General features: G+C 65.5%; 1 protein-coding gene across 2 annotated transcripts; it reads right to left on the minus strand.

Moving 5' to 3' along the window:
• Nucleotides 1–1724: 1724 nt before the first annotated feature.
• DPEP1 (dipeptidase 1) lies at nt 1725–8533 on the minus strand. 2 transcript variants are annotated; one of them, XM_036013309.1, is made up of 11 exons: nt 8166–8533; nt 6060–6234; nt 4136–4268; nt 3752–3884; nt 3497–3647; nt 3311–3380; nt 2811–2987; nt 2634–2718; nt 2482–2557; nt 2150–2285; nt 1725–2074 (listed from the first exon to the last, which is right to left on the minus strand). In XM_036013309.1, the coding sequence occupies exons 2-11, from the start codon at nt 6161–6163 to the stop codon at nt 1907–1909; spliced, it is 1233 nt and encodes a 410-aa protein (XP_035869202.1). In that variant the 5' UTR covers nt 6164–6234; nt 8166–8533; the 3' UTR covers nt 1725–1906. The 2 variants fall into 2 exon arrangements, with proteins under 2 accessions (XP_035869202.1, XP_028359876.1); XM_028504075.2 differs by lacking the exon at nt 8166–8533 and having other exon boundaries at nt 6060–6361.
• Between the last annotated feature and the right edge of the window lie 3317 nt (nt 8534–11850).

Genomic DNA, 11850 nt, shown 5'->3' on the forward strand with positions numbered 1-11850 from the left:
GGTGCTGCCCAGCTGGGACGGGTGGTGTCGGCCAGCCTCGGCCTCCGCTGAGCACCTGGTGGGAGGACTTGGACGACTGTGGACACTCAGACGTCACGCCCCGACGCCCGTTGTCCCGTGGCCAGCTTCCTGTGTGTGGCTCTGTCCCTGGGGGCCGCCGCCCTGCCTTGTTCCGACACGGACCGTGGGTGTCGTGGGATTCTCCCGCGGGGCCAGAAGCCACCCCCGCGCCCTGCGTGTGCCGGAGACCCAGCGAGTTCGCTCTGCCAGGTCTCAGGCTGGCCCTCCCCGTCCTTGACACCCAGCTGCCACGCGTGCATTCCCTGCTCGGCGTCCTGGCACAGGGTGTCAGCGTGACCGGGCAGAGGACAGTGTAGGCAGAGCCCTCAGCGAGGAGGTGGTCAGCTGCCTGTGAGAGTCCCTTGTATCCCATTGTGGGTGACCCTGCACCGCCGCTGCCCCCACCCTGAGGGCCCCGGGGCTGCCGTGCACCCGGCCTGAGTGCTAACGTGAGCCCTTCTGGGGGGCCGGGCCTGGGCAGGGAGCACGTCCCCACGAGTGACTGAGGTGCAGACGCTGCTGGGCGTGCCCGCGCCCTGAGGGCTCTGTGCCGTGGGGTGGTGGCTGCCCTGGGCCGGCCCCTGGGTAGGGGGTGGCCAGGACCCCAGTGGTCGTGGGGCACTGCCCCTCCTTGGGAGGGCTGGTGGGTGTGTCCCTGCTGACGAGTGACCATTCAGTGGCCCTGGGGGTTCTGAGGTCCAGCCTCTCTGGTGCGGTTGAATGTGGTTGTGACTATTCAGGACAAGCAGTGATGCCCTCCTCAGGAGAAGATGAGCCCCGGGGGACCCCTGGGGCGCGGGAGGGTTGGGGGGGCACCACCTCTGCAGGGGCCCTGGCTGTTTTCCCTTAAACGTGAATCTGATCTCAGTGACCAGCAGACACCCATTAAAGCACCTTCTGGAGAGGGTCCCAGCCGGCCAGGGTTGGTGGGGCCCGTGCCCATGGACTGGGGGTTCGCACTGCTTTACAGAGGGGCTGTGTGGGGCCACGTCTGGCATCAGCCTGTGCACAGGGGCTGTCTCAGGCCTGGAGAGGACCCAGACACGTTGGGCTCCCATGCTGGGTCTGTAGCCCACGGGGCTGTTCATCTCAGGACCCATGCACGGGATGCCCAGCAGGGGGTGCTGCTCCCCCCCAGATGAGCTCTGCCCAGCAGAGTCCGGCAGGACTATGTTAGGACGGTATTTCCTGTGGTGAGCAGACACTGCAGAGTGGTTCCAAAGCCTGCTGCCCACCCTCACTTCCGGTCTGTCAACAGAGGCTGAGCCCAGGGGGTGGTGGGCACATGTAGTGTGTGCCTGTGGGTGTGTGCGTGCATAACTGGGAGGACGTGGGTGTGTAGGTGTGCCTGTGTGTGTGCAGTGGTGCATACATGTGCAGGTGTGTAGGTGTGCATGTACACATGCAGGTGTGTGCGCACATGTGCAGGCATAGCGGGGAAGACATGGGTGTGTGGACGTGCGTGTCTTTATGAGTATGGGGGGGACGCTGGAGCTGTGTTTTTAAAGACCCCCCCAGCAGTGATGTGCGAATCCCCCTTCAGACCCCGAGTCCTTCCGAGACCAGGGCCCTCTGGGGCCTGGACGTCCAGCCAGGGGCCGGGTCACCAGATGTGTCCTGGGGTCCGCAGGAGGCCCCTCCAGGGTGACACACAGCCTCAGGACTCAACGAGGTGGGTGCCTTTATTGAGGGTCCTCTGTGGGCCTTTGTCCCGAGCGCCCGCCCCCGCAGCGTGCTGCCCAGGTGCGCCCAGGTGCCTGCTTGGGACACGCCAGTCATGTGTGGGGAGCTGTGTTCTTGGAGCCTGGGGTGCTCCCAGAGCCCAGGGCATGCGGGCCCCAGGGTGTCATAGAAGTCTCAGGCTGAGGAGGGCAGTGGCAAGGGAGGCCAGCAGGGCCCCCGGCTGGCGGTGGAGGCTGGAGGCCTCCGAGTAGCCGTAGTAGGTCCTGCAGGAGTCCTCCAGCTCCTCCCTTGGGATGACCTCCTCCGAGGGGGGACTGCTGTGGTTGCTCGCCTGTGGACACACACACGGTCGGGCCTCCTGCCCGCCTGCCCGGCTAGGGACTGGGCGAGCGGGAGCCCTCCTCACCTGCTCCACTGCCTCAAACACCCTCAGCAGGTTGTCGGCCAGGGCACCCCTGACCTCCTCCTCTGTCCATTGCCTCCTGAGCAGCTCAGCAATCAGGTCTGGGTACTTGGACACGTCCTCCAGCCCCGTGGGGACCCTGAGAGGAGCATGGAGAGGACCTGGCTCCTCTGTCCAGGGGGCAGGGGCCTGGGGACCCATCTGCCTCCCCACCCTGAGGCACTGGGGGCCTGAGGGGGTGTCCTCTGGAGGAGGCCTGCTGGGACACTTACCCCTCTAGCCCCTCATGACAGGGAGCTAGGGGTCACCATACCAGGCACAGTCTCCGCCCTTACCTCGAGACACCGTCGAAGTCCCCACCAAAGCCCACCGCTCCGGCCCCTGCCACCTTCTTGATGTGGTCCAGGTGGTCTGCAAGGGAGGCTGCAGGTGTGGGTCCTGCCAGAGGCGCCTTCCCGCTCGGCCGCGGCAGCTCACACCCACCTACCTGCTACTTGGGACAGGGTGGCCTGCTGTTGGCAGGCGACGTAGTCATTGTAGAAGTTCACCATCACCAGGCCGCCGTTCTTCCTCTGCTCAGGACAGAGGGGAGCTGTGGGCATGGGGCAGCCCGCGTGGCCCCCACCTGGAGCCCGGGGCCCGCCCAGGCCGAGAGGCGCCTCACCACCAGCTGCAGCACATCGTCCGGCACGTTCCGCCGGTGCTGGCACAGCTGGAAGGCAGAGGAGTGGCTGAAGATGACCGGGGCCACAGACAGGTTCAGAGCAGCCTTCATGGTGGCCACGGACGTGTGTGCCAGGTCGATGAGCACGCCCAGCCGGTTCAGCTCCCGCACCACGCTCTGTGGGCACACGCACCTCAGGGGGCTGGGAGAGCCCCGCCCCGGCCACGGGGGCGGATGCACTCTTGTGCGGGTGCAGCCTCGTGGGGTTCACTCCTGCCCCCCGAGAGGTCTAGACAGGGGGTGCTTGTGGGCAGGGGCCCCATGGCTAGAAGGTCGGGGTCACTCGAATGACCAGCAGGTTCCAGCTGGACGCCCGCCCTCAGACGACCCCAGCCAGCTCCCCTTCATGAGTGAGGAAACGGAGGCCCCGGCAGGTGGGACACCAGTCTCCCAGGTCGCGTCTTTTCTGAGGGTGACTGGTTCTCGCATCTGTCACTCACCTTCCCAAAGAGCGACAGGCCTTGGCTCTGGGCCTTGTCATCCCCCTTGTCCACCAGCCAGTTGTCGGCCCTGGGAGGGGGGAGAGTCATCATCCCCACCCACCCACCCCTGTCGGGACCCAGAGCAGCAGGGCTGCATCTGAGCCCACCTGCAGCCTCTCTCCAGCCAGGCCCCGGGGGGCTCACCAGGGCGTGTTGCAGCTGTGTGTGAGGGTCAGGTACCGCATCCCCAGGTGGTACAACGCCCGCAGGACGCCCAGGCTGCTGTCAATGGAGTGGCCGCCTTCCACGCCGATCAGACTGGCCACCTTCCCATCCTGGAAGGCCTGTCGGATGCCTGGGAGCAGAGCCGCATGGGGCCGTGGGTGTCTGGACAGCAGGTGCGCCCCCTCCACTCGGGGCGAGGTGGGGGCCGGGGCTGCTGGCTGGGTGGGCACTCACCTTTGCTGTTGGTGACGCACACGAAAGTCTCAGGGTACTTCTGGCACATGCGGTGGATGACATCCATCTGCTCCAGCGTTCGCCTCACGGCGTCCTTGTTCTGGGTGTCGCAGGGCACGTACGCGGACCAGAACTGGGGGGCAGGGGGAGGAGCTAGGACCCGAGGCCCCTCCCTCCATACGCATAGGAATGTCGGGCTGGCTCCTCCCAGTTCTGGAAGCAGTCCCTGCAGCCTGCGTGGCTGTCAGAGCTGCCCCCAAGCTCCGCAGCCCCAAGGAGATCAGGTGTGCTGCCCCCAGGGAGGGGCTGCATCGTAGCCAGGACCCCAGGGAGGGACGAGATGGACCCCCAACCTAAGGGGGTGCAGGGCCAGCCCAGCCGTACCTGGCCCCCCACAAGGCCCGCCTTCAGCTTGGGGATGTTGGTGTGGGTGTTGGCCAGGTGGTTCAGGTCAGCCTCCTTACTCCCAAGCTGATTTTGGAACCTTTTGAGCATCACCCAGGGCAGGTCGTTGTGCCTGGGCCAGGAGAGGGGAAGGGAGGCAGGTCAGCAAGGCCACTGGGGCCGGGGGCTCCCAGCTCTGTCCCTGGCCTCTGTCCCCTGTCGAATTCCTGCTTCTCACAGGCTTAGGACTAAGGCTGCCCTCGGGTCATAGGTTACTCATTACCTACACACACCTGAGTCAGGTCACCTGCACTTACAGCTGAGGGCTGTAAATGCTTCGGTCTTCCCTCCCAGGGGAGACCTTTCCTAGGTGCCGTGTGTGTGTGTGTGTGTGTGTGTGTGTGTGTGTGTAGAAGCCACGCAGACCGTGGGAGCTGATCAGAATGCAGAGTCTCAGGCCCACACAGACCACCAGTCGGAAGCTGGGCTTTACCAGTCACAGCGTGTGAGTACACGCCTGTGCCCATGCACACGGATGTGTGGGCACACATGCACGGGCCCTCTAGGCGGGGGTCTTCTGGGTTCCTAACCCAGTGTGGTCTGGGCCTGAGGCTTCGTCCTTGGGACGCCTGGGGCCCCAGGTGCCGCTGCGGGGGGGCCCCCCCCCAGCACGCTGCCCCTGCCTCTGTGAGCGCCATCGCAGACCCCGGAAGCTGCCCGCTCCCTGGGTGGGGGAAGGGGCTCTGTGAATGGTGAGGTTGACTGACTCGAGGGGACTGGGCTGGGGGTCAGGATGCCTTGCTGCCCGAGTGGGGGCAGGTCCAGAGTCCAGGCGCTGTCCCTGGGGCAGAGGTGCACCAGGCCTCTGAGGGGACATCACGCCTTTCCTGGAGGCCCCCTCCCCCGTCTGCCTAGGGAATCCAATCCCCCCTCCAGCCGCCTCCCAGAGGGAGGGGCACCCCGCCATCTCGAGTCACAGCCCACCCTGCAAATCTGTGTGGTCCGGGTGGCATGCTTGGCGGCGCTGAGGTTTCCAGGTGCCGGGAGGGGTGCACAGCCGGCACTCGCTGCTGCGGGGGCACTGCTGGCGGCCTTCTCCTCCTCTCCCTTGGTAACAGACACTCCCCCCACTTTAAGCAGGGCACGTGGCCATTCAAAACAGACTTTTCCTGCCCCAGCTGGTGCGGCTCAGTGGATTGAGCACTGGCCTGCGGACCAAAGGGTCGCCGGTTCGATTCCCAGTCAGGGCACAGGCCTGGGTTGCGGGCCAGGCCCCCAGCAGGGGGCGCAGGAGAGGCAACCGCACATTGCTGTTTCTCTCCCTCTCGTTCTCCCTCCCTCCCCCTCTCTCTAAAAATAAACACATAAAATCTTAAAGAAGAAAGAGGTACTTCTGTCCTCTTTCGGCTGGGTGTGGCCGTGCAGCTTTGTCCTGTGACGGCCGCTGCCCCCTGTTGCCCCTTCATCCCGGCTCGTGGCAGGCAGGCAGAGCAGCCGGAGCTCGTGCAGCCCCTGTGAGCCCTGAGGTGGCCCGGGGAGGGGAGCCTCATTGAGCCCCTGCCCTGTGGAACGCCATGCCAGGGTCCCCCAGGCGTCCCTGTTGTCGAAGCTGCGTGTTTGGCTGCGAGAGGCGCTGATGCTGGCGGGCCTGCCGTCACTGGCTTTGACTCCGCCCACCTCCTTTCAGCTGTCCGGGCCTCCGCACCGTCCCAGGCGCCCACATCCTGGCTCTCTAACTATTCCCGGCTGCCGGGCCCTTCAGACCTCTGTACAGCCCCCAGCACCTGCACTGGGACCCCCTCTCTCGATGCCCACTGCTCCAAGTCCCCTGCGATGGCAGGGCAGTGCCTGCCTCAAGTCAGGGGCACCTGGCCTGGCTCCCGGCCCCCAACCCCCAGCCCTTGGCCCCCCAGTGGCCACTTACCCGTCAATGAGAGGGCTGGCCTGCATGATTTTCTTCGCCTCTTCCTGGAACCTGTCTGCGGTGCAGATGGCCACCAGGGGCCAAAGCCACCAGCCGGCCCACATGACAGTGCCCAGGGCCCTGCTGTCACACTGCACCGGGCCTGACTGTCTAGTGCACGGAGGATGAGCCGCGGCTGGAAGACAGTGTGGAGGCCTTTGTTCAGGTGATGGCTGTTTATGAGCCGTCAGCACATTCCTGGCGAGGGGGGGCAGGTGCCACGTGCCTCACCTGCGGCCGGGCCCGTGACGCCGCAGCCCAGGGCTGCGCTGTGATTGCCTCTGTCAGGACCGGGCCTGAGGTCAGCAAACAAGAGCTGGAAGTGAGGTGAACTTCGTTCCCACCACGCCTACCAGTGCCGGCATCTGCACCCCGAGTCCCTCACAGGGCCCCCCCGGTCCTGCTGCGGGCTCCGGCGGGCAGAGGCCATGACCGTCTGCGTCCTCTGCTAGCCGGGTCCTCTCCCCGCCGGCTGCAGCCCCCAGTCTCCAGGGCCCTCGGCACCCGATGCCCACTGGACCACCGCCCGGGCCTGGGCGCAGCCCATCCCAGGGGCACAAAGCTGGACACGGTGACAACGCGGCACTTGCCTGGGCACGACTGTCAGACTGGGGGCACCAGAAACCCCAGTCACTGCAGGAATTAGCATTTTAGCACAATACTTTAAAAAATTAACACATTTGTGCAGATATAACCCACGATGAACAAAACATCCGACTTCTAAGCAAAGGAGGGCCGGCGTCCTGATGTCCCCAGCTGGCCGGCCCCACCAGGCCTCTCTGTGGCCCTGGACCACCGGGACATCGGTGCTCCGTCTGACAGTGTCAGCTGCCACTGTTTCCTGCACGCCGGTGACGGGATGACATTTCTAGGAAGGACACTGTGGGTGTCACCCCAGTCCTTAGGGGCTCCTTGGTGAGAACCAGCCCCTCAGTCGCCCCACGTGGGGCCCCCCGGAGTTGCAGACCCCAGCAGAGCTCATGCGGTGGGCGGGAGCCCTTGAGCAACCTCTTGCGGCCGGCTCAGCCTGCAGGTTCGCTCCCCTCTGCCCCCGTCGGACACACGCCCTCCCTGGGTCGAGGGCCCTCTCGCTCCGGTCTTCTGTCCCCGTGTTTTCTGTCTCCTAGGTTTCCTCCTGCTTTTCTTCTGTTCCCAGCCCAATCACTCAATACTTCCCTCAGGGAATCACACCCTGAATTTCTCAGGAGTGGCTCCTGGTGCATTGGTGGCTGTCAGTGTGTCCACACGGGCTCTGGGTGTGGAAAGGGTGTGGGTCTGCTGTCCGAGGCGTCTGTCCTCGGCTGACTGCACTCGTTTTCCTCGTTTGTGTATCTGCGCCTGTGGCCGGCTCGCAGCCTTTCCTCCGGCAGCAGTGGCCTCTGTGCCTCCGTCTGCAGCGCCTGGGCGTGCAGCGGCGGGGCGGAGGGGCCGTCCAGAGGACGGGCTGGGTGCAGAGTGAGCCGGTGGCTGCCGTAGGCAGGGCCAGAGCTCGCCTCCGGCCAAGTGCCCACTGCGCTCGTTTCCAAGCCCAGTTCCCACCTCTCGTGTCACCTGTCACCTGTCCGAGCGAGGCTCACACGCTCGCAGCGCTGTGATGCTGACCCCTCTCTCTAGAGGCTGCGGCCGGCTGGCGTCTGCCTGTCCCCTGGCTCTGCCTCCTGGTGCAGCTGCCCTGGGGGCCTGGCCAGCAGCCCCAGCTGGGCACTGCTGTCCTTCATCCTCTCCTGCTGAGCCCCCAGCCCCTGGTGACCTTGCAGCTCACAGACTGGTGGCTTCTCTTCACCCACCAGGTGGTCCTGCTCTCAGCCCATGCTCCCCAGGGGGGCTGTACAGCCGGGCGGGGGGCCCTGGGATCCCTCCAGTTGGCACAGCAGTGGGTCCTCCTTTAGGGAGTCCTGACAGGAACAGGGCCCCAGCCTCATCTCACCGCCTCCCTGACCCCAGAAGCCACCCTTTTCCCCCTCAACCCGACACCAGGGACCCCTGCTCTGATCTGCTCTCCATCCCCTGGAGAACCCCAGAGCCCCAGCCGGTGCACCCCCCTCGCCTGCCCCATGATGCACTCACCTGTCCGTCTCCCCCCAGTTCACACTCAGGCCTCGCTGAGTATACAGCAGGTGCCCACTAACAGATGCGCTGGCAGGCGTGCCCTCACCCAGGGGCTCCAGAGGTGGGGGATCCCAGAGCCCAGGTCCGTGGTCCTCTGCCGAGCCCCCAGCAGGAGGAGGGTGCTGCTGGGACCTGCCTCAGGCCGCCCAGCTCCCTGGTACTGAGCTTGGGGGTGGTTGTTTTTCTCAAGTTTCGGCCCTTCCCTAAGTTCTCCAGCCAGCTTCACTTGCACAAGAAGTCTACTTCTTACAGATAAAACATCCCAAGGGCCTTTGTGACACCACGGAGCAGGACAAGGAGCTGAATGTCCAACACATGTCAGCTGGTTGTGGTTTCTGCAGACCACAACCAGCGAGCGAGGCCTCAGTTGGCTGGGCGGTGGGAGGGGAGGGTGAGGGAGGGGGGCACAGGCTCCCTCTGACCCGCAGGCTGGGCTTGGGCCCAGGACCGGCAGGATGCAGGGACTGTGTGTGTGGCCGAGTCCAGGTCCCCGGGTGGTGCTGTGGGGAGCGTCTCCACAGGAGAGCTGACTCGGGGAGGGGGCAGCAGGGAGGGGGCTCGGTACTGGGCCTGTGACACCCCCATCAGTGGTCAGCTAAGGACTTGGGGATTCCGGCCCAGGCAGCTTCCCTGGTGCCCTGACCCTGTCACCACCCACACTGTCTGGGGACCCCCCTGGTGCAGGACTGGGGGGCACTGGCGCCCACACATGTGGGGGGGCCGCAGGCGACCTCCCCTCAGTCCAGCTGCTGCAGGTGGGAATGTGAGGAAGGCCCAGCTGGGGGTGGCTCCACCAAGCGGTTTCTGAGGTCTGAGCCTGGGGTCGGGGGGCACACCCTCCCGGTGGGCTGTCCCGTCCCCACCGAGGGTCCCAGCTGCTCGGTGGGGTCCCTGTGGGGATGCCCACCCCCAGCCCTTGCCCACCGTCTGCCGGTCACCATCTCTAAATGGAAGACAGGAGTCCCCAGTCGGGTGCTACTGCTGTGAAGGGTTCCAGTGCCACGCGGGGGAGGACGGATGGGGACACAGTGACGGTCCTGTGGGCCAGGCGGGGGGGCTCCCCGCACTTCAGAGCCCGGGGGCCCAGAGCGAGACGGGGTTCTGATGGAGGGGGCATGCAAGTAGGGGCCCACAGCCCTGTGAGGGCTGCTGCCTGGCTCCCTGACCCTCCGCCCTGGGCCGGGCTGGCTGTGAACAGCCCGAGGAGAGTGGGGGCCCAGGAGAGGGGCCGAGGGGCCCTGTGCCCCGGGGAGGGCAGGACAGGGCTCCCTGGTCTCTGGGCACCTCCAACAGTGGCCTGGGCTGTGGGGTGGTCCCCCAACTCCACATTCAGACAAGACCCTCGTGCAGGGCCGGCTGGAGCGCTGCATTGGCACTGACCTCAGGTGGGAAGGCCGGGAGCGGGGGAGAGAGATTTCTGCCTTTAATGGCATTACTTCCTGTTCTCCGTCACATTTTTGGCATGTGCGTTAAGGTGGGAAAATCGAGTGAATTAAAACAGGAAGAGGCTCCTGAGGGCCCCAGCAGGCCACCCACCCTGCACACAGTTGATGGATCCTGGGCTCCCTGAGCCTGCACCCTCTCCCCACCCCACCTCGGGGTCAGGAGTCCTTGTGGGACCAGGGACAGCAGACAAGTGTGGGGATGGATGCTGTCAGGTGGCAGGAGTACCTGCTTCCCCTGGACACCCCCACTTCCTGCTCCCCCATCTGTGGTCCTGGGGGGCACAGGGGTCCCTGGAGGGCAGACGCAGAGTTCGGGCAAGTGAGGGGCTCCGCCGAGTGGCTGGGTGAGGACGTGCACCGCATGGGGGGCGGCCCCTCCCCCCGAGGCTCCGGAGGAAGTCAGGGGCCAGGACCCCCACCTCCATTCTTCCATCGGCTTCTCCGTTGTTTCTGGGGCCAAGGGGCCCTGGGTCCCCCCAGCTGTCACCCGCATGTTCCTGCTTGGAGCCAGGGCCTGGGCCTGGCTGGGAAGGCAGGATGGGGACAACCCCAGAGGCTCTGGCAGGACCGCATCCTGGGCAAGCCCCGGGCTTCAGGGTCACTGTCACGACCTTGAAAGTCCTCGTTTTATCTTTGATGTGTTTTGTCAGGGAGTCTGAAGGGGCAGGGGGTCGCCACCGTCCCGTCCCCCAGCTCCTTCCCCCGGAGGCCCCGGCACTGGAAAATAGTAAGTCACTCCCTGGGACCGAAAAGTACGTTGCTCTGAAAAACAAACGCAGTGACGGCTCGACACACGACTCGTGCCCTCTGCCACCCTGTGGCCTGGGGCTTGGACCGCTCGGAGCCTCACAGCCTGGGCCTGTACAGCCAGTGCCTCAGTTTCTGGACCCGGGAAGGGGGGACAGCCCCCCTAGCAGCCCCCAGACCACCCCACAGCCATTAGGATTTCTCACTGCCTTTTTTTCTGCCTGAAGGTTGCACCTCACAGGGCTGCGCTTGTCCACTGCCTGCTGTCCCTAGACCTGACCCACCATCCCCCAGGGCGGAGGAGCCGACCCCACAATCCGCCCAGTGGATCCCCCCCCAACTGTGGCTCGGGGGGGCCCTGGATTGCGCCCCAGGGAGGGCTGTGCAGGCGTCTGCGGTTTGGTGCTGGACCTGGTGCGGGTGCACGTGTGTCTGAAGGGCCTCGGCTCCCGCCAGGGCCTGACAGGGCCTCGTGAGTGAGTTGGCGGCCTTGGCCGCCACACCGCCCCAGGAGGGTGGGTCCCCTCGTCCCAGCCCTGGCAGTTCTGGGGCCTGAGGTTCTACCACTGCGTCAGCAGATTGGGCCTTTACAGCCCCTTATCCAGCACAGGGAGTTTCTGGTCATGACCTCAGAAGCGCGGCTGACCCTCCCAGTGGGGCAACAAGGTGTCTGGGCCCTGCCTTGGCCCCTGGGTGTGGCATGGGACACTCTCGATTTGAAGCAGACGGGCCTGTGAGGAGGCTGTGTGTGTGCCGTCCGTGAAATGGGCCAGACTCGGCCTGCGGCTGGTGGGCTCTCAGGGGCTGGGCCCCTCAGGGCGGCGGCTCTTCTCAGACCCACACCCCAAGGGCAGCTGGGCAGCAGGTGTCCACCCCATTGGCAACCCTGAGGCTGCCCTCTGGTGGCCGGTCAGGCTCCTGCAGCTGTGACCCAGGAGGTCACTGCCTGGTGGGGGGTCTGGAGGCTGCTCAGAGACAACCACCCCCATTCCCAGGTCAGGAAACTGAGGCGCAGCTGCACACGCCCAGGCCGCACGGCTCAGAGCAGTCCAAGCCCAGGTCACAGAGTGGCAGAGCGTATGAGTTCTGTGTCGTCCACTGTTACTGCATTTGCCCAGGACAGCATGCGGGGAGAAGGGGGCCCAGGCCTCCTCTGCCTGCCTGTCCCTGGGGGTCTGTCTGTGTTCCATGGAGGCCTGTCAGAGCTGCCCCCGCCCCAGTGGGTGGTCAGAGGCGTCCTGACGTCACCACACGGACAGAGGGGACCCCCTTGCCTCACATCTCTTCCCCTGTGCGCAGGGGGCTGAGGCCAGGAGAGGGTGCATTTGGGGCACGCGCCCCATCCACGACATCCAGCTGCCCCCTCCTGGAGCCAGACACAGGTCAGCGACCTTCCCTGAACTTCTGTAAGCGAGGCGTAGGGCTGCCAGGACCCCGGCCCGTCCCCGTGA

The sequence above is a fragment of the Phyllostomus discolor genome, chromosome 12 (genome assembly GCF_004126475.2).
Source record: "Phyllostomus discolor isolate MPI-MPIP mPhyDis1 chromosome 12, mPhyDis1.pri.v3, whole genome shotgun sequence".
Lineage (NCBI taxonomy): Eukaryota > Metazoa > Chordata > Mammalia > Chiroptera > Phyllostomidae > Phyllostomus > Phyllostomus discolor.

Coding starts and splice junctions, on each gene's coding strand:
- DPEP1 (XM_036013309.1), bottom strand. CDS start 6,163: ATGTGGGCCGGCTGGTGGCTTTGGCCCCTGGTGGCCATCTGCACCGCA. Junction 2,558..2,633: donor CACCCTGTCCCAAGTAGCAG/GTAGGTGGGTGT, acceptor CCTCCCTTGCAG/ACCACCTGGACCACATCAAG. Junction 2,286..2,481: donor GACTTCGACGGTGTCTCGAG/GTAAGGGCGGAG, acceptor TGCTCCTCTCAG/GGTCCCCACGGGGCTGGAGG.